This window comes from Mesocricetus auratus, unplaced genomic scaffold (assembly GCF_017639785.1).
Source record: "Mesocricetus auratus isolate SY011 unplaced genomic scaffold, BCM_Maur_2.0 Super-Scaffold_100009, whole genome shotgun sequence".
In the NCBI taxonomy this organism is placed as follows: domain Eukaryota; kingdom Metazoa; phylum Chordata; class Mammalia; order Rodentia; family Cricetidae; genus Mesocricetus; species Mesocricetus auratus.
Window position 1 is genome coordinate 68820347 of NW_024429193.1, and position 22568 is coordinate 68842914.

Consider the following 22568-nt stretch of genomic DNA (forward strand, 5'->3'; position numbering starts at 1 on the left):
TACAGCAACAACTTATAGTATATTATTTCTTGTTAGGACCGACAGACACAAGAGATCACTTAATACAAACCCCAAATTTGAAAACTGAAAAAAGTTTATTATGGTCTACATACCTGCAATCCTAGCACTGAGGAGGTGATTGTGCGAGCCTGAGGTAAACAGTGAGACCCATCTTAAATACAATTTTTGAGAAATGGTTGGTGACGGCGACTTGATCAGGTCACCCTGACAGCTTTTGTTTCTCAAATGGATCCTCTCTATTAGCACTCACAGGAGTATCCCTTTATTTTATGTATCTCAGTAAATTCTCTACAGCAACAATTTTACAGTTTAAAAAATCTATTTATACCGTTCATTAATATTCACAAAAAAATTGGCTAGTTTTCAGAAAATACTGAAATATTTTAGAGCATTTAGCAAAAAGTTATTGTACATAAATACATGTTGGGATTAGAGGACCTAGTGGAGTCTGGTTGGAACCTCACTGACCTCTCTGATGATTAACTGTGCATCTGGTAGCCTTGCAGGTCTTCTGTGAGCACCCAGCTGATAGTGAAGGGGAAGGGCATGGACAGTGTCTGCTCCCAGCAAGCAAATCACTTAGAAACAGTCAGAGTCACAGATCAAAGATTTTCAACTTTATCTACACTGATTTAAACCTACTACCTTGGATTCTGTCTACAGACAAAACAAGTTAGAAAATAAGAGAATGACTCTTTAGGATCCAAGATAACAAGAGAAAGACAGAAAGGGAAAATTTAAAGAAGCAGAGGGGTAGTACTTGACATCCACAGGCCAAAGCAGCTGTCTCACTATATTTCAGATGGTTTAGGAAGAATGTTTTGATTCCTTGGATCAACAAGTATTACTTCATTTCTACTCCACGGATGTCGTAGGATTAAGTGTTGTTTTTTAACCACTACAAAGAAATCAGAGAAACCACCTTCTCTGCATATCACTTTTACTCTATTTAAAACATCTGAAGGAAAATAGGGTTTTTAACATTTTAATGAAAAATAGCACATTCACTAAAAATGTTCTGCTGTCTCAGAGTCGGCTACTACCAGTATAATACAGATGAAGTACTGTAACAACACCGATTGTGCCATAAAGTGCAAAAACTGGCTAGTTTTCTTAAAGTGGAATAAAAACATATGATATGCTTATCTGGTAATTTCAGACACAGGTCCTCAAAAATACCACATATGACCTGAGAAAAATATGGAGCAAACTTTCAAGTCTTATATTTTGAACTATGGATACTTCAATACTGCCAATCTGCATTACTAATCTCATTAATCTCATTCATTAATGTCTGCTACTAAGCATAAGAGATAATAGAAATGGAATAATAGCACCAAGATTCCAAGAAATATACTATATATAATGTACTAACATTGTATTATTTTCATAAGCATCACACCTTTAAACCATAAAATCCTGTTTTCTTTACCAATAAATTCAGTATTGACATTAAATCCCAGGCAAATGCTGTTTCTTAGGAAGAAGAGACCCAAAGAGCAACATGTTACTATATGTTCAACCATCAGTAGTTAAGACATGGATCTGCTACTTGAATCCTTTCCTCTGAGATAACAGTGAAAACCAAAAGTTATTAAAGTCCAAGCTATCTGGCAGGTAAATTTTAATATTTTACTCACAGTACATTAATAAATTGCTTGAAATTTTTATTTAAATAAGGAAAGAAACTTATCCACCTTTTCTGAACAAACGCTTATGCATGGGAATACAAGAATGAAATAGCCAAAAAAGGTGTACTTTTAAAATGAGAAAAAGCTAATGATTTCTTGGTAATGTCAAAGAATACATATTACAAAGATGAGAATACAGTCAAGTTCAAATACTTGCTAAGTTTGCTTCTGTATTCATATTTTACTCTCCAGCTCTCCTGTAATAGTGTTTTCTTTTCAGTCAGGATACAGGCTAGTTCCATTTGCCAAGCAGAAGTCCTACCTTAGCCTTGTATATCTCGGTGAAATCAAATTATACATAGCTTAATGTGGTACTCATCTGAACAGTTACTGTTCAACTAGGGAGAAACATTTAGTATATATACTGTATTTTCAACTTTCTTATAAATGTATTAGTCTAATTTGAGCAAATACCACAGTAATATCAGCAGTGTTATGGAATGTAATTTTAAAAACTCAGTATTTCTACCAAACATTATCTGTGCAAAGCACATAAAACTGCTGTGTTTTTCAGTGGCATGTGATAGGTTTGGTGTACAAAGTCAAAGCGATCACTTTATCTTAGAATAACATTAATGAACTTAAGATAAAGTTATGTCATTATCTTAAGTTCAAACTATTTAAATGTGAACCTTCAGGTTACCAATCAAAGAGATGTAATGGTATTTTGTAGTTTTGAGGCTATTTTGTAAAACAGAATGAAGTATTTTAGCAGCAAGCTTGGTCACTTAAAATAATAAATAAATAATAAAGTATTTGAAGAAAATATCCAAATACTGGTTATAACAAATTAATTTTAGAGTAATAACTGTCAATACCTTAGAAACATTATGTGGAAAACCTCAGAGTTTTGGAAAATCACATCAGTGATTGACAGAGAATGATAAAGAATAAAAAAGAAAACTGTATACAGCATAATATCCATAATTGTTAGGATTTCTTCATGTATTTAAATTCAGTTACTTCTACAAAATTCCATCAAAACCAACACACTAACAAACCATGTTTGAGTAACTTTCTTTCTTTCTAGTCTTTCCTAATAGCTTTTAAAAGAACAGCTTTGATTTCCAAAATCATATTTGACCACAATACTAGAAACTTGTTCTTCAAAAATTAAGTATTTTTATAATGACATCAATTAACTCAGTATATAAAGACTAAAATTCTAGTCACTACATAGATACAATGTTTCTCAAAGTTAGATCGGGGTTAAGAATATATACAGGCAAAAACATTCCTTTGCGTTCCCGAAAAGTATAAGTACTTCAGAGATGTTTTAAAAAGAGAATAATTTAATTATTTCCTGGATGTTTCTAAACTGTCTTCAGGAAGTCAAGATCTTATCATATAGAACCTGTGTATTCCTTGTAAAGATTGTTAGGCTCCTCTCTATTTCTGTACACCATAAAATAGATACCTTTTAAATCTCACTAATCTGATAAAGTAAAAACTGCACTGAAGTTTAATCCAGTAAACATATCTCTAAGGAAAGATCAGCACAGAACAAAACAGTTTAGGGATTCTGTGCTCAGTACAAACGTAAACAGGATTATGACTGTCAGAAACACAGTAGCTCTGACTTCGGCCATTACTTAGCTCTGGCTTCTGAGCAGCAGGCTTCCCCATCCACACACCCCTGCAGCAGCAGGCTTCCCTGTCCACACACCCCTGCAGCAGGAGGTTTCCCCGTCCACACACCCCTGCAGCAGGAAACTTCCCCATCCACACACCCCTGGAGCAGGAAACTTCCCCATCCACACACCTCTGCAGCAGGAAACTTCCCCATCCACACACCCCTGGAGCAGGAAACTTCCCCATCCACACACCCCTGCAGCAGGAAACTTCCCCATCCACACACCCCTGCAGCAGGAGGCTTCCCCGTCCACACACCCCTGGAGCAGGAGGCTTCCCCATCCACACACCCCTGGAGCAGGAAACTTCCCCATCCACACACCCCTGCAGCAGGAAACTTCCCCATCCACACACCCCTGCAGCAGGAAACTTCCCCATCCACACACCCCTGCAGCAGGAGGCTTCCCCATCCACACACCCCTGCAGCAGGAAACTTCCCCATCCACACACCCCTGGAGCAGGAAACTTCCCCATCCACACACCCCTGCAGCAGGAAACTTCCCCATCCACACACCTCTGCAGCAGGAGGCTTCCCCATCCACACACCCCTGCAGCAGGAAACTTCCCCATCCACACACCCCTGCAGCAACAGGAGGCTTCCCCATCCACACCCTACAGCAGGCAGCTTCCCAGGCCATGCAGGGATGTATGAAAATGATAGTCAAAGGGCATTAGCTTGCTTTTTTTTCTCCCAGACTGTTTTCCCCTAAATGGAAGGCAGGGTTCTTTCTCAAACCACTTAAGCTGGGTCTAAGACAATGCTAACAGAAAATTAAATGCACTAGGCAAGAAAGTTTCATAATTGAGTTATTCTCTACTTTTCAAGAAAATTTTGAAAAAAAATCCAAGTTCAATATTGTTTAGGATAAAATACTATAAGGTTAATACTCTAGCCTAACTGCCTATTATTTTTCAACTAGAAGAATTTTCAGTTTGAGTACTCTGTGTGTATGTAGGCTTATCTCCTGATTTTAGCACTATTCTCCATACCAGGTCCTGATTCTAATTTTTACTGCAGAAAATCCCTCAGGTTTAAAGACCCCAATCTTCTTTAAAATAATTTGTGTAAGTAAGTAATTTTTAGTTTCCAAGTTAGTACTCACATTGTCTTTGATGAAAGAGAATTTACAATTAATCACTACAAGTTTTTTTTTTAATTATGATCAAGTAAAACCAGGATACAAAGAGAAGTGATTTGGCTGCTTTCTGGACCTTAAAACATTGACATATCACAAAACAAACAAACAAACAAACAAACAAACAAAAAACTAGTCGTGTGATTGCTCTAACAAGATTCAATATTTAAAGGAACAGGAACTAATGTTTTAAACGCCACATTTTAGTTTATAGTTACTAAAGGCATGTCCACCTCAGTACATTTCTAAATGTTTCCATTATAGTGACAGAAAAGTTATGCCCAGAGAAGTCTAAAGGTTCTGCATTACCCACAATCCAAAGGGGGGAAAACAACCCTCCATGCCCTCATTCCTTCCAGGAATGTCTTGCAGCCAGCCAACCAAACACCCCAGTTCTGGGCAGAAGCATCTGATACTGGCACTGCCTAAACCAAACAAACAAGATGTTTAACAGTCAAATAAAATGTCCTGCAGTCTCCCTAATGAATTTGTCAAGGACCATCAGATTTCGCTCCCCCTCCTTTGCCTCATTAACTCAAGTATGATGAGACGGATTATAACAAGAGAATACAGATCAATCGGGCTGAAGACTTGAAGTGGCTTTTAGCCTCTAGAGTTTCTTTCTCTCCCGGTCTCCTTAATAGAACATCGTATCTTCTGCAGAAGGAGCTGCCACTTCGTTTTAATACACCATCAAGGAGCTGCTGATGGACTTCTATACCAACATACATAAAAGCAGAGGTGACAGGGGCTCTTCAATTATAGCCTCCTCAGATACCGTTTCCCCTTCAATTATTCAACCAGGGAGTGGAGCCACAAACAGGAGAAGCTGCTCTCAGCCAAGACAGTGAAGAGAGGTAGGGGGAGGGGGGTAGTGTTTGCTGGAAGTGTTTAAGTTTATTGCTCGAATGATGTTTCTAATTAGCACCACAGCGATAAATTAAAGTCGCCTTTGTTTAACTGATTTATTATTTACTAGAGCATCTACCTTAGACAGGGTAAATTGGTAATGAATTGTTTTTAAATCAAAACATTTGTAACGTTTTATCATTCTTCGCCTCTAGGTAGAAGTGGAGAAACCATGGACAAGGGTGTAGGATGTAAGGAAATTTGCTCAGGTTGGAAGAGGGTGAATGCAGTGGGCGCCTGTGTCCTGTAGCTGTAAGACTTGGCTGACTTTGGGATAGCTGGCACCAAAGGCTTGCTTGCACTGGCTCTCACAGGCATCTCTGGCCACAAGCATACTGCCGACTGACCGGGCCCCTGGAGGATGTGAAGGAACTCTGAACCTGGGCCTTTCATCAGTCTCCGCCCAGTGCTGCGTGCAGAACTTGTTCCAAGCTTCTCCCCATGGTCCCACACCCCAAGGGAGTGCAGTCCTTTGGCCGGTAATGCCTCCGCGGCTCGGCCAACTGCAGAAAGCGCTGTGCTACATGGGTTCATTCCAGCAGCAGCGGTTTTTCCAACAGGCGGGAAAGCTGCAGTCAGCTGCTCAGTACTGCCATCACTCCCAGGAACTCCACTGAAACTACTGTCCCAGAGGCTAGCCGAAGCTTACTTTGAAAGGTTCTTCCCAACACCTCTCTACTGAAGACAGTCTCTAAGCAATAAATCTCACTTGATTTTAAAAAGAAAAAGCCAAATATTCTTTAGAAAGGAGCTTTAGCAACAAGGGGAAGGCCAGTAAGTGCCCAGCCATCCAGACACACCAAAGACTAAGAATGAAGGAACTTGTAGAGATCCAAGTTTCTCATGCCAAGTAGAAAGAGAAATCAGCTTTCCCAGTAGCAACTGAATTCAGGTTCTGGTTGAGTTTCAAAAACACAAGTCAAGCTTTCCAATGGAGTTTTACAAAAGCCACACACTGGGTTTTGAAAAAAAAAAAGGCTAAAAATTTTATTGAGCCACTCCCCACATAACCCATATCTGAAATATTATCAGCCAAATCAAACTAAAAACAGTCCTACTACCTGAGTGTACTAAAACAACTGAGAATCCTGATATCTTAAATTCAAAGATAAGCCCTCAGTAGTAAGTCAATCACCTTGCTATAGCCCTCACTCCTCCAAAAGTCCTACAAGGCAGCAGCCACACAGCTTGTTAAGGATAATACATATTCTAAGGAACAGGCTTGCGTTTCAATGGGATGCCAGCAGAGGAGGAAGGCCATCTGGGTAATCAATAACAGGACAGTTATAGATTTTTGTCCCAGTCAACTCCTTTAAAAGCAAGAGTCAATTATGAAAACAACATGACTTTAAACCAGGAGCTGTACTGCCCAATAATATATTCAAAATTAAAGTTACAGTATTAGAATATTAAGAAAACTTGAATTCAGGTTCATTTCCTTCATTTTAATGTAATTCAAAATGGTTTTACTTGCTTATTTTAATTAACAAATATAGCCTAGTGATGAATACCATATAACATTTACATTTTCTCAGAACTCAAGTATTTTCTGTAGTTATTGGTTAGTTCTTGTAACAGTAAAATAATGGCACAAAGATATCTGAATCTAAATTATGAAATGTTGATCAAACATTGTATTTGGACTAAGTTTTGTGCTGTCCTGATTTTTCAACAACACATGGAAATTACTAACCAGAGATGTATGGTTATAAACCTTCATCATATACCCTCCTTTACACAGATGAACAGTCACTGCTCTAGCTCCTGGCAACAATGGGACAGGAGGAAAGAAGAGGAAGACTTTACTAGAGGAAAAATAAGAAAAAAATATGTCAAAATGTAAGTGGTTTCCCAGGCTCCCTTTCCTGCTTCCATCTGCCTTCAAGCTAAAGACAATCTGTTAGAGTCTGCCCCTTGTGCTGAATGTTCAGAGAATTAAAAACAAAAGCGAACCTCACAGAAACCACTACTACTTTCCGGCCACTGCTCCAGCCATTCTCAGAGCAGAATCCCTTCTATAAAAGACTCTCCTGTTCTTCACTACAACTGGTAAGAAAGAGGATAAAAGAAGATGGCACTACAAAATGAGTGAGAGCATTTAACTTCTATCTTGTCCCATTTTCTTACTTTCCTCCCTCCCCCACCTCCCTTATCAAGTGCAGTGTGGTAGCTGCTAGGGTTCCAAGCCTGTCTTCTCTAGCTCTTTCTCTCGGATTGGCCAAAGCACTGACAGCTTGCATAGGGATTGTAGAAACTGAAGCTCCTCCTCCTCACCATGCCAGAGACCATTCATAAAGTGAGAGAGAGTGAGAGAAGAGAGAGAGAGAGAGAGAGAGAGAGAGAGAGAGAGAGAGAGAGAGAGAGAGAGAGAGAGAGAGAGAGAGAGAGAGAGAGAGAGAGAGAGAGAGAGAGGTGGAGGGCAGGTATCAGAGGACAGGAGGGAGAAGTGGAGTCTGCACAAGCAACCCAGAGGAGAGGAAAAACCCGGACTCCTTAGAACTGCACACCAGATACAGCGTAAGCAAGGACTTAGTCACACTAAAATAGATTTTGCGAGGGCAAAAGTATAAATAACGAGGCAGAAATGAATATCAAACAGCTTGCAGCGGTTTGCACCTAGAGAAAGACAGGAAGAACACCCCCCACCACCAAACAAACCAACTCAACCCAAACAACGCCTCCAGTAGGAATCCAGGAAAACTGCGACGACACAACCCCTGAGAAGAGAGGAGACCAGCACGCTGGGACCGCCGGGCGGGCGTCTGCAAACCTCAGAGTGCGCAGCGGCCTGAGCTGTAGCTTTGCTGCTCTGCGGACATTAATTACATCCTTCGCTTTCTTTTTGGGGGAGGGTAAGGAAGGCATCACCTACTCTGAGTGAAGGCGTCCTACCAGCGAAGGAGAAGTTTAAGAATGAACCACTGAATGTTTTGCTCTGATTTTAAAATTTTCGTTGGCACTTATAAGACTTCATTTCCAGATATCTGGGCAATCGTGGCTGCTGCGGACATCTAAGCCTAGCCTCTTGGTAACCTAGTTTTTTTTTTCTCTTTTACCATCTCATCCATCTCTCCCACACAAGAAGTTGTTCATCTTTATTTACCCTCATTTCACTTATCAAAAGAAAGCGAAAAAGTGCCAGCTGGTACTTTTTAAAACATCATACCCTTAATAATTTTCTGCGGAAGAAAGGAAAAAAGATTTCCAAGGAAGGAAAAGAAAAGGCCAGCCGGCTATATCGTCAGCCGGCCAGCCCAGGTGAAAAGCAAGAGTGAAATTGGGGCTTGAGGGGGAACGCACCGCCTTTCCACAGCCGCAGGGCCACCACCAGTGCGTGAGCCTTGGATCCCTCAACGTATTGCGAGACGCCGGTGTACAGCCCGGACCTGTGCCCCAACATGATCGCCGCCCAGGCAAAGCTGGTTTACCAGCTCAATAAATACTACACTGAGCGCTGCCAGGCGCGCAAGGCTGCGATCGCCAAGACTATCCGAGAGGTCTGCAAGGTAGTGTCTGATGTGCTGAAGGAAGTGGAGGTGCAGGAGCCGCGCTTCATCAGTTCCCTGAGCGAGATCGACGCCCGCTACGAGGGGCTGGAGGTCATCTCACCCACCGAGTTCGAGGTGGTGCTGTACCTCAACCAGATGGGCGTCTTCAACTTCGTGGACGACGGGTCTCTGCCAGGCTGTGCGGTGCTCAAACTAAGCGATGGGCGGAAGCGGAGCATGTCTCTCTGGGTTGAGTTCATCACAGCGTCCGGCTACCTTTCTGCGCGCAAGATCCGCTCGCGGTTCCAGACGCTGGTCGCCCAGGCGGTGGACAAGTGCAGCTACCGGGACGTGGTCAAGATGATCGCCGACACCAGTGAGGTCAAGTTGCGCATCAGGGAGCGCTACGTGGTGCAAATCACCCCAGCGTTCAAGTGTACCGGGATCTGGCCTCGCAGCGCGGCACAGTGGCCTATGCCCCACATCCCTTGGCCGGGCCCCAATCGGGTGGCGGAGGTCAAGGCCGAAGGGTTCAACTTGCTCTCCAAGGAGTGCTACTCGCTGACTGGCAAGCAGAGCTCCGCAGAAAGCGACGCCTGGGTGCTGCAGTTCGGTGAGGCGGAGAACCGCTTGCTGATGGGCGGCTGTAGAAACAAGTGCCTCTCGGTGCTGAAGACGCTGCGGGACCGCCACCTGGAGCTGCCGGGCCAGCCTCTCAATAACTACCACATGAAGACGCTGCTGCTGTACGAGTGCGAGAAACACCCGAGGGAAACGGACTGGGACGAGGCTTGCCTGGGCGACCGTCTGAATGGCATCCTGCTGCAGCTCATCTCCTGCCTGCAGTGCCGCCGCTGCCCTCACTACTTTTTGCCCAACCTCGACCTCTTCCAGGGCAAGCCCCACTCGGCCCTGGAGAGCGCTGCCAAGCAGACCTGGAGGTTGGCCAGGGAAATCCTTACCAATCCCAAAAGCTTGGACAAACTATAGAGTGCTGTGCACTGCGTGGAAAGCAACACAACCGGGCATGCTCTCTCCGAACACACACAGCGACAGCAAAAACTCTAAACACAAACTTTTATGGAAATCACCTGAAAGAACGCGACTAGGCAGAAGACCTCCTTAATTAAGAAGCAAACAAAAGAGGGCAAACCAACCAAAAAAATTTACATTCTTGCACAAAAGTGATCGTTTCCTTCCAAACAATGTGAATTTAAAGATCACACAAAAGAAGCAATCGGGCTTTGCCAACACAAAATGAAACCCAAGGTACATTTTTCAAATCCATGTATAGTTGCTTCCCCTCTTTTCCTTCTTTACACCCCCTTCCTTGTTTTCAGTTGCCTGAATATTGTCACCAAGTGAAAAATAATTATTTAACTATATGTGAAATTTCTTTTTACAAAGTTTTAACGATGTGAAATGTGTCTCAGTGCCAATGTCAATGTGCCCCTCCCTCCTCCTTTTTGAACCTCTAACCCTGGCCCTAAAATGTCTTGTTGAAACCAGTAAACCAGTAATAAAAATATTACTTTACATTGTAATTGGCTGCTTGCGAATTGTTTTTGAATGAAAGCAGATGATATCACTTTCTAACTTACAAGATGTGAGCTTGAACTAAATGCAGGAAGCTTCCATTTGAACTTTGATTTGCAAAGTTTAAAATACAGCCTATTCTGGAGAATTAATTGTACAAATTTACACCAAAATCCTTGGTAAAAAGTAAAATAAGAATTTTACTCAATATAATGTATATTTGCTCTGTAGATTTTAACAGTAACCTTATGTAATACTTAAAAAAGAAAACAGAACAACATACTTTTATCCCAAAATTTAAAATAATAAAAACATTTCTAAAAATTTTCCACATTATGAATTGGGATATTTGGTTTTTTTATGCTGTAAATTCTTAAAAATCTAGTGCAAAAAATGTTTTGGATTGTTTTTAAATAATGAAGTCATTTCATGCTTTTCCTTCAGCCATTTGTTCTCAAGTTCCAAACAGTAAAAATAAATAAATTTAGCAAGAGAATCAACTACACCAAAAATAAAGAAATGAATGAATAAATAAATAAATTGGTCACTGTAATATTCCTTTCCCCTGACAAGTGGTAACATGAACAATTCTGATTTATGTACCACTCTGTTTTTTTAATAATTTGCTTATTAATGCAATAAACATGATAATTTATTTGTTAATAAAATTTAAATAATTATTTTGAATCTGATATATAAAGACAATCTTAATACTATTTTATAGCATTAAGAAAATAACTCCAAAAATTTAGAAATGAGAAAAGTACCATCCTTATCCTGCTTTTCTCAGGTAATAATCCAAGACTCATTTCAATGTTTCAACTCTGGTAAAGCTTTCCTTTACTTTTAATAAACTAACTGTTTGGAATATAAAATAATTGGCAGAACTGAAAACATCCTAAAGAAACAGGTTTGTTTGCTTTATGTCCAAAGAACACATCCCTTTGATTAGCTTTGATAATGTGAGGTACACAGAATGTGCTACATGATACCTCTGATACTAATTTTAATTCTATAAATGTCTCATTTAAATGTTTTACAAAAAATCTATACAAGAGAGATGTAGAAGAAAATATTCTAAAAAGTGGTTTCTGATGAGAAATATGGGTGGGGGAGGGTATGTGGTGTTAAAATCAAGAGGACTAAGATTACTGAATCCTAGGAAGCTCCTGGGCTCTGAAGCCCCAGGTCACTTGACAGAAGAGTCATAAACTGTAGGCTGGCTGCCCTGGGAAAAATAATTCTGTGTCAAAAATACAAACTTAGGCCCTACCTACTCTGAAATTACCTTTGCCCTTCCAATGTACATACTACCGGGTGCGCACAAGTGTGTGTGTGTGTGTGTGTGTGTGTTTCTCTAAATATAAAACAAACTCATTAATTCAGTGCACTCACTAATTATTTTAAATAAAACAATTTATTCGCTGAAGAAAATGATCTGAATTTTAAGAACAGTTTCAAAGGAAACAATAGCTACTTAGAAGTGTGTACGAATCACGTAAGGCACAGTATTTAGTTTAAAAGGTTAAAATGCTGTTTTAAAAAGACTATTTTCACTCAAAATTTATTTCTAGCATGAAACAGCACTTCTTCCAAGTAGTTCACAAGAAAGTGATTAAGTCTTGACGGGGGAAAAATATTCCCCACTTCAATATCTTTCCTTCCTTATTTAATGCAAGTTACAAAAGGTTTTTAATGTTAAAATGTTGTAGTCAAGAAAAGTGTTAGTATTGATAATACAAAAATATCTTCTATCATCAATGTCTATACAAAAATCAAAGATGCTATCAGTAATTGGCTGAAGTTATTTCAAATATGAACTGAGAGGAATTTTGGTGGCTGAAGAATAGGTTGTAGTACAAGACAAATTTCATGATTAGGACAAAATATATATTTACAAGCAACAGAGAAAGAAATTTAACTAATTATGCTACATAAACAAAACAAAATCTTAAAAGCTACAGCTTCTCACAAAAAAGCAAATAACTTCAAAGAACCTCATCTCAAAGGCTGACAGAGGTTTTAATTTTTAAAACACCATCAATCAGATTTGTTCCAAAAGCATAGTAAAATATTCTGAATTAAATTCCAGTCCCCTTTAATTCTTAAGACATCAGGAATCAAAGAGTTTAAGTAATTTTGGCAACCTTTTCATAGTGAAATTATAACCTATTCTTAGAAAATTTAGTATGAGATGTACAAAATATTTCTAGGTGATAAAACTTCAGAATTCCATTTTTCTACATACTAGATTAGCTGAATTACCTAACTCCAAGGAACCAGGGCTATCATGGCCTTCTTGTCACACAGTTCAGCAAGTCCTGCCTGAATACAGGCTGAGATATGGGAACAAAATGCTTGAAGCAAACATATTTAAGACAAGAAATGATCTGTCTGTAGACCTCAACAAAATTATAACATTTTTCTCAAGAGTTTTTTAGGAATAAGATTTAACAATTTGACATGCCTCCAAAATCACACAGACTACCAATAAACTCGGAGTGTGTATAATATGTATATTCACACACACACACACACAGAAAGAGAGAAAGCCCGCAAAATTAACTGTTCCATTTTAAACCACTACTCTTTCTATAGGGTACTTATTTGGTTCATTTTTCAGTAAATTGTTTCCTCTCAGAACAAATTCTACCATTCACTTTCATTAAATCAACATTATTTTGGCTTTATGACTGTGTTAAAAAACAGAAATGTTTCTAAGTAAAATAAAATTGCCATGGTCTGAAAAGTAATCAAAATACCTTCGAAAGGGGAAATTACATTTTCATTTAAGAATAGGAAATTATGCAATGCCTTGTAAAAGCTACCACAGGTAATAGGAAACAGAGGTATCACACTCTGGCAAAATATGCTCGCCTGCACCAAAGAAGCCGTGGAGACAAAGCAAAGGTAATGAATGATATACTGGTTTTATATTCAGAAAATACATGGGCTAAACAAAACAATTCTACTCTCAAACTCACTGAATTTTTGTTGTTTAATTTACCCTGGACCCTTTGAGGCAGAATATATTTATAGACAATGTTCCCTGAGGTCTCTTCCCTCAAAGAACTAATGATAAATGCAATTAAGTGGAAATTGTTTTTGAATTTAAATGAACTTCAATAATCTAACTAGCTGGTAAAAGAGTCTTAAGCTAAAAATGATAACTGCCTTGTAGTAAGCAGAGGCAATTCACAGCAAGAGTTTTAAACTAAGATTTTGAAATTTTTATTAAAACCAGTCTTATTTACTAGAACACACTGTCCCATAATAAGAAAAAAATTAAATCCCCATCCCTTCTCATCTTCTCACCTTTGGATCAATTTTCTTGAAGTTGGGATCCTCTTCATCCACCTCAAAATATAGTTCAGAGGAGGTAACAGAGAGAGTGCCTTTTACTACAACAGAGGGGGCCACAAGCTGAGCTGGAGTGCTCAGGCTAACAGGACCTGCCAAGAGAAAAAGATAAGCCATATAAGTTGGAATGACATTTTTCAAAACTCAAATTTGATTAGAAATAATATTTAATTTTTAAAAATTCTTACATCTAAGTACAAAATTGCTGACCTCTATACTTCTATATTCTGTCCATACAAAACCTATCTCTGAAGATGCAAAGTCTGGATTCTCACACTATAAGATTTATAACAGGCAGTTAACGATAATGGTAAACTGAGAAGCAATTATCTTACAGGGAGTGTGTAAAATGTTGGTCTAATCTCAAGGTAAGAAGGAGGCTCTGCCTAAGTAAGTACATCCATGTTCCATTTAGACAGCCAGCCTCAGGCTACCAACAACATAGAATAACAACCAGGAGCAAGGAGGCCTCAATAGGCTCCCAAGGCCAGAGGTGACTTTCGAGCTTGGCTGAGGCATATCAGATCAAAGAGGGCTAGCTTTATAAGGGAAGTGTTTGGAAATCCTCTGATAAACTATCTTCTCTGAAAAAGACTGTGTACCTGTTTCATACGAACCCTCTTCCATGGTAACTTTCCTACCATGCAAGACTGATAAAAATATTTCTTCTCCAAGTGTCCATTCCACTGTTTAAATATTGCTCAGTGCCTCCAAATCTAATATTAGTGTAGTTCAGGGACTCTGGGAGTAAACAGCTGGAGGGTGGGTTTCCAAGTGAATGAATTTTTATTGGAATAATCAAATCTCCATAGGGCTTATCAAAAAGACAAATCAGACTGCTACTGAAAACAATAGGTGCACTACAGACAGAAAAACATAAGGTACCTTATAGCTAACCCTAAAATAAGGACTGAAAATAAATATGTGTATATGTGTGTATGCTTGTGTGTGTATACACATATATGTATGGAGATAGATTCAGAGAGAATTTGAAATCCTACAACAATTTCTCATTGTACAAGTCCTGTACAAGAAAAGAGCCAAAAAGAAGAATGGCATTTATAATTCTGAATTAATATAGTGCCTATAAACAACATACACCTATTCAGGTGGTCAATGGGTAAATAAGTGTTTCAAAATCCAGATGAATTGACATTTCCATCGATTACTTAAAGTGTGATGGTCCTTAATCTCACATCAATCTTAATGTGTGCCAGTAGGACAATAGAAGGGATGCTCTGCGGAGATCAGAGCAGGTTTTGCCCTCTATTCCCAATGTACAAATGCATTGTGCTTGCAGATGGGGAGCAGATAGCTTCAGAACAGCCATGATTTCCCAAAGCTCATCCCTGTAAATGGATGAAATAAGCAGCTATGTGTTCTTTTGCTGTCCCTTTTGCCCTCTGTACATTAGCATGTAATCCCGAGAAGAAATAACATTTTTTCAATCATTCTCAGACATTCAATTACAGGGTAAGCAGACAGCTGCAGAAGCTGATGCAGCCTAGGTTCTACAGAAGACCCCTGACAATTTCCACTTCATTTCTAACCCACAGCACTTTATTAGTGTGGATTACTTCTTAATCCCATTGCCATTGTCAAGATTATATAATTAAACTCCCTTTCACCTCTATTACTGAGAGAACATATCGTTAGTCATAAGAATAGGGTAAAATAAAGAAGGAGATGGATAAGTGGATGTGAAGGAAAAGACCAGAACAGCAGTATCCTCCTTAACTTCCATTCCCACTACAGGCCCTTCCAATTAATTTTATTTGGCTTTGAGAGGTTTGCAGTCATCAAAGCAGGTAACCAGCTTCAAGCTTTGTTTTTCACTATCAGTTTGCAATTTTGCAGTAGCAAAAGGTTGGAGGTATGTTGACAAATGAAAGCTTTCAAATACCTTTCCTCTTAAAATCATAGCAATACAAACTATGTAATTCTCACATATAAAAACTATGAGATTTTTTATATTCTCCCCAATACAAAATAATAATAATAAACACATTCACCGACACTAAAGGTAAAATATTATCTAATGAATGACTAAAACTTCAAACCAAAACAGTGAATTTTTTTCTACAATGAAAAGAAAATTGAGAATCTGATGAGTATAAATCAAAATTCCTACACTATGCATACTATGTCAATCCCATGGAATTCTTGGAGCTCAATTTTTGAGTGACTTAAATGTATATGCAGTATTTACCTAAGTTTATATTGACAAAAACAGTTGGCAGAATTTCACTCATAACCTTTGTTTTATAGAGTATGGCAACTTCCAAAGGATGCATGAAGTAATTTTGTTGTAACTGCTTTTAAATTTTTTTGTCTCAATGAAAACTATATATGAAAGAAAAAGATCAGGAAGGTCAGAGGAATGGGAAGAATAAAAAAAAATAAGAGGAATTATAGCAGATGAAGGGAAAAACACTGGGAAGAAGAAAACCAATTTCTAGTTAATATAATTGTGGATGTAGGCTTGGTAGTCCCAGTGGTCACAGCTGAAAAAGTAAGTAATTAGATGCTCATTGTCCCAGAGCCAGCTGAAATATCTGCACAGCCACTGAATTACCGGCGAGATTCTCTAAATCTTTCTCATCCACGGATGACAGAGTATCGTCGTCGCCTTCCAGGAGGGCCTCGTTTTCAGAGTTCTGATTTCCTAAAGCCTGACTCTTGATGGACTGTTTTCCTTTAGCAAGGATGTCTTCATCTGCGGCTGAAATGCAAAGGAAACAAAGCTGTCCATCAGCACTGCGGAAACACTCAGGCAGAGGGGTAGGGCTACAGGGAGGGTAGGTAGCCAGAGATGGCCAATCTTTTATACAGTCACCCACAGTGGGTAAAGTGACCGGGATGGTACACACACTCCTTCTGACAAACACGATTCCCCAAGCTAGTGTAATGTTACCCTGAACAAGCACCTTAATCCCATTAAATCTGACCCTTGCACTGCTCACCCCGTCATTTATTTACTTATAGTTACGGCAGGAAAGGATTCCAAAGCAGCAGCCCCCCACACCCCGAATTTGTTCTTTAGTGGGAAAAATGAGAACCTAGTCTAGGAAACAATGCTTATTTAACATGTAAAAATAATGAGGAATCATTTGTTCCTCTGAAAATATTACACTGTAATATTTGTAAAGAGCTAGGGAGTGTCCAGAAGGGTGGTCAGTGCTTAGCAGGAGAACACCAGCCAATGAGGGTGGAGGCCCCAACCCCAAAGCCCTGTGGGACACTAATAAAGTCCCAGCAGCTGTACTCGGTTCTTCATTCCCTCCTCCTCCTGCACAGGGCCCTCCCCTACATTTTCACACATCCTCCCCTAGTCACAACACTAACACAAATACTGAGAGAGGAGTGAGGTAGCAAGGAAGCAGAGGCTGCTTGCTCCCTCTTTTACTGTTTAAACTAAAGGGCTAAGACACCCCGGGGGCAATCATAACAGAACAGTAGGCTGAGAGGCTGCTGGGCAAAGAGCCTCCTGTGGCTTCAGGACTAGGCAGCAAGGCCAGGGAAGGAGGGGCAATGGAACCAAAGAAAGGAACCGGCTAGCCGCTGGAAGGCAAGCTCCCCGAACCCCACTTGGCTCTCCAGCGCCACTCTGGTGCTCTTGGCGAGCAGTTTTCTTCAGAAAAGCCAACAAGCAGCTAAGGCTTGCTTGAAAAAGCTCAAGGAATGGTGTGTCTTTCTTAACCTTCAGTTTCTTTGAATAGTGCCACAGAAGGGAAAGTTCCGGAACCCGTTTCCAGCTAAGGAGGTGAAGCACACAATCCACCCAGGCCAGGGCTACTGATACAGAAATCTGATGGTTACGCTTTTGCCCTTCCACGGTTTCTGCCCAGCATAAGACTCAAAGCCCCAAGAATAAAATAAAAGCCTCAGCTTAGAGAGGCAGTTCACAACCTGGGGATTATGACCACTTTGGGGGTCATATATCAAAAATCCTGCATATCAGATATTTACATTACAATTCATAACAGTAAGGAAATTACAGTTATGAAGTAGGAATGAAATAATTTTATTATTGGGGGTCACCACAACATGAAGAACTGTAATAAAGGGCCGCAGCATTAGGGAGATGGAGAACCACTGGTTTAGAGTGATGTTTTATTGTGAATTAATCATGTATATCATTAACATGCAGCATTTATGGCACTAAATGGAATATATGGTTTTTATATTTAAGAAGGAAGTCATGGGAAAATGTTTTGTATTTAGCTTTGAATGAATTGTACAAGTAAACAAAATTTTTTTCATCTCTGCAATATAGCATAGTAAGGTGTACAAATATGGAAATCTCGGTAAATATTTGAAAAGTTTAATATTAAAATTCCTTTATATTTTCAAAACCTATAAGGAGATATACCAATTATTTATTACCATTTTAGAAAAACATAGCATTATGGTTCTTTATCATTGTTTACATTAAGTAATATAGATTCCCTGCACTAAAATAAAAATTGTTTTAATCCAAACATTTTAAATATAAGCAACTTGACTAAAAAACCCAACCCAAATCAAACAACAACAAAAAAATTAACCAGTGAGAAATCGAAAAGCCTGTAGGCTTCCCTTACACATTAAATCGTAAGACATTTTCATTCACCAGTTAGGTTTGGTGCAGAATTCATGTGCTACATTATCTTCATTTTCTTGATTTATAACTTTCTTTAAAGCAAAACTACTACAAATCAAGATAGTATTACATAGCACTTACCAAAGGCTACAGAATGATCAAAATATTTTACATATTTAACTTATTTAATTCTTAGAAACTTTCTAATCCCTCAGTTTCAAATAAGAAAAAGACCCAGAAAGGTTAAATAATTTGCCTAAGGTAAAAGGAAAACTGCAGTCAAGATGCAGAAACAGGCCTAGCAGTGCCAGACTTTGAGGTCAAGCCCCTGGCACACCAGTTCATGGACAGAGAGAGCAAAACAAAAGAAAAACTACTGTACAAATATGAATGTCTTTTTAATTTACTAATTCATTGCTTCTTGTAGTGAATTTGAAAGACCTAGTAAGAATTACAAGTAAAAAAAATTCAAAACCTAAATTTGGTTGATATCAAAAATGAAAGACAAAGCATCTTATTACTATGTTCTATAGGGTACTGCCTTACAGATCCTGAGATACAGCAAGTTTATTTGAAAAAGAAAACTGTTTAATCTGCAAATATGCACAAAAAACACAGTGCTTAATAGCAATATGCAATGGTTTAAAATAGTTCAATAAATAAATTTATTCATTTAAATGACCACTAAAAATATAATGTGTTATCCCTCCCAATTGGGATTTGAAAGTTCTTAAATATGTTCTCATCATGCTGACTCATACTAAAACAAAGTAACTATTGAATAAATAGTTTTGTAAAAAAAATTCTGTACTAAAATGTACTAAATGAATAAAAACACCAACTTTAATTTATTTATTTACTTATTTTTACAAGCCCAGATTCTGGAATTGTTCAATCTCAACTGAAAAACCTCTTGTCTTAGAAAATATGCAGCTTACTGATATTTAGAATGGCTTTCCTGTAATTAACTCCCCCTTGAGGATTTTAAGCTAGCAGCAGTAAAATTACCAACAGTACTCTAATACACACCACATGCGCTGGTGTTCAATTCTCAGTGGTCTAATAGGCTTCTGCTAAAGAACCTTTTTTTTTCTTCTTCAAAATTAGAACAAAACTTTCCCAAGCATAAAATAAAAGATAATTATCATGTTTATATGTTCTAGAGAAAGATCTAGTTTTACCTTTCATTTGCTTTTTTAGCCAATCAACAATTATAAATACGTATCAATTATCCTGAAGTCTAAAAGTCTAATTGGATGAAGTTAAGAACATACTTTTGATTCAAATTTAAAGTGCAAGTCAGACAATTTCTGCTATTAAAAATGTTTACTGAACATGACCACTGTTCATATTTTAATAATGTAACTGACTACATTTATCTAATTCCATATTTTATTTTAATATTTAAGCTAACTTAGTAATTAACTGCATTGTTACACACAATTAAAGAAGTTTATCCACAGTGGTATCATTAAAATATCTTTACTTCACTAAAGCTAAGAGAAGCCTAAAAAAGAGGCTGGTCCTCAAAATGCAAAATTCATGTCCTTAAGAGTTTGGTACAGGCATGACCTTCTGTATCAATACAGCACTGAGCAAGAAAGCAAAATTAAAATATATAACTACAAACACAGGAAAGTGTTTATCTACAACACATAAGTTCCCTTTCAAACATTCACTGAGCAGGAAACAGGAGTCTTCAGTAGTCCACATTGTAGGGAAAGATGTTTATGTGTTAAGAAAGAGCTACTTTGTTTCAGAAAACAAAATTACAATTGTACTAAAGGTATGACATCAAAAATACATAAAATGAATATGAACATCCATGCAATGTTTTGTAAAGCAAATGCTGCAACTGTACTCTGAACAGTAACACACAAAGAGAAGTACAGTCAACTATTATCTTGATCTAATGAGACCCTCTCTACAGCTAATTTCCTTAGGGTTTTGAGCCAATAAAATACACTCTAGAAAAACTGCCTGTAAGCACATTTGTTTTTAAATGCAAGCACATATCCTAATGACAGTGGGTTCCCTGAAAGTTTTAGATCTAGAACCTAGAGCACACTGATCCTATAGAGGGAACAATAGTAAATAATATTGCTGAAATTACCAAAAAAATGGTCTAGTTTGGGATCTTTCCATGATTTGACATCCTTAGGAATCTATTCTATTCATTAACAACATACTCTTAAAGCTATCTTAAATACTCCTCATATACTTCCATCATCATGCACAATCTTTACAAAATAAAACTGTCTTGAATTAAATCAGATTCTGGTGCTAAACAGTTTAACAGCTGAATTAAAGAAAATCTGCCATTTAAACATATTTTACATGGCTTCCATTATATCTAACAATAACATTTTGAAGACAATGCATATTTACATGAAAATCCAAACAGTCCTCAGTTAACCTAGGCTTTAGTCCTGTATATGCCAAGAATTACATTAGCCCTTTCTTACCCAAGTTTCTTTATCTGTAAAGAGAAAAGTTAGACTAGACTTGAGCCTTAGGATCCTTCTAGATCTAAAACACCATGATCATAAACAACTACCACACAGGACTCCATGTATTAGAAATAAGTGAGGAACCACTATGACAGATTCATAACGAATTTTTAAAACTGTAAACAGAAGAAAATGTCCCCAAGAACCAAATGCCCATCTTTTCTTGCTGATGCTAATATCCATAAACAGTTATTCATAAGATAAAATATCTATTTTACTTTTAAAACATTGATTCAGTTTCTGCAAAGTTAAAAGAATCTCCCATTATAACACGACTTTTATAAATGACCACTTTGGAGGGTCTCTGGTTGAAAAATTACCTGAAGCTCTTTTCCCCAAGCAAGTTAATGTGAACTTGGGAAGGGCAATTAAATTGTCAGAATTAAAAAATTTGTTTTTAACTAGAAGGTAGCCAGAAGTAGAGTCATGGGGCTGGTATTGATCGCACCAACAGAGAACATCACTCTTCAGGTATTTACTCTGCCACCTTTACACCAGAGGCTTTCCTTCAAACCAAATCAATCTATAAAAGAGATGGCTCACACTACAAAAATACATCACTAATATCCAACGGCAATTCTATTCAGATGTCTTTCTTTAGTAATGATAATACAATGCAAGATGTTCTAAGTGTCTGCATTTTTAAAATGTTTGTCTCTTTAGTTAAATGAGTTTAAGTAAAAGAAGTGATAAACAATGTAACACTCACAGGGAAGCCACAGGAATATCTATTTTTAAATCCAATACTGAACTCCACACTATGTATCCATGTTTGACTATAATGCCTATTGCTGTTGATAGGAATAACTGTATTTTTGGGGGTCCTTGAGTCCCATCATGTTTGATACCTTTCATTGTGTTTTAGGAAGTATTCAGAGATAAAATTTCATAGTTAACACAAGATTAAGATTGAATGTCAACTTGATAAGTTATTTGATTTAATAATGTCAAGTTAAAAATTAAGTTGTTTGTCTACAGTATATTAGCATAAATTATGCTAACATTAAATACAGTACAATATGTATGCTCAATTTCAGACTCATGTGCTTTGTCATTTAAAATAACAAACACACAAAGAATAAAAAGTATAGCAGTACAATATGTATGCTCAATTTCACACTCATGTGATTTGTCATTTAAAATAACAAACACACAAAGAATAAAAAGCATAGCTTTTATAGTTTTATAGAAGACTATACTGAGAAGGTATCTAACATGTAAATAATATATTGTATTAAACATAATCCATATCCATAATTATAATACTGCTGATGTACACACATTGGGCTGTTTTTTAAATAAATACTTCATGAATTTTGCAGTTATTCATTATAGAATTTATGTAAGATATTAGCAAGTAAGAGAATCACATATAATATCTTTGATTCTACCAAATATTCACAATCAAATAAAGATAAATAACATTGTATTAACATTTAATTCCTACCTAGAATAAGTATAATGACATGTGTATCTAAGTAGGGCCAAAAATCTTAATTAGGTATTAGAAATGAATATTACTGCAGGTGCTTAGAATTTAGAAAGTTAACATTTTACTTTAAAAGGCAAAGTTCAACAATAATTAAAATTTATCCAGTAAGAAACACATAATACTCCAAAATGATAAATTGTACTATTTTTATAGGAATGTATTTAAATGAATTCTATATTTAACTTCTACTGCATTTTGAATTTAGTTTCTG

At 37.7% G+C, this 22568-nt stretch overlaps 2 protein-coding genes across 5 annotated transcripts in view; one reads left to right on the top strand and one right to left on the bottom strand.

Annotated features, from left to right (window-relative positions):
* The window catches only part of Lrba (LPS responsive beige-like anchor protein), a 539975-nt gene that overhangs the window by 232899 nt on the left and 284508 nt on the right, over positions 1 to 22568 (bottom strand). For all 4 annotated transcript variants that reach the window (XM_040752567.1, XM_040752566.1, XM_040752565.1 and 1 more), the window contains exons 39-40: positions 16349 to 16495; positions 13729 to 13865 (exon numbers count right to left, since the gene is read on the bottom strand). In XM_040752567.1, the coding sequence (XP_040608501.1) occupies positions 13729 to 13865; positions 16349 to 16495 (284 nt within the window). The remainder of the gene's footprint in view (positions 1 to 13728; positions 13866 to 16348; positions 16496 to 22568) is intronic.
* On the top strand, positions 7778 to 10421 carry Mab21l2 (mab-21 like 2). Its single transcript, XM_005080094.4, has one exon. The coding sequence runs from the start codon at positions 8788 to 8790 to the stop codon at positions 9865 to 9867; it is 1080 nt and encodes a 359-aa protein (XP_005080151.1). The 5' UTR covers positions 7778 to 8787; the 3' UTR covers positions 9868 to 10421.

Excerpts from the sequence above, each read along its gene's own strand:
- Mab21l2 (XM_005080094.4), top strand. The coding sequence starts at position 8,788 with ATGATCGCCGCCCAGGCAAAGCTGGTTTACCAGCTCAATAAATACTAC.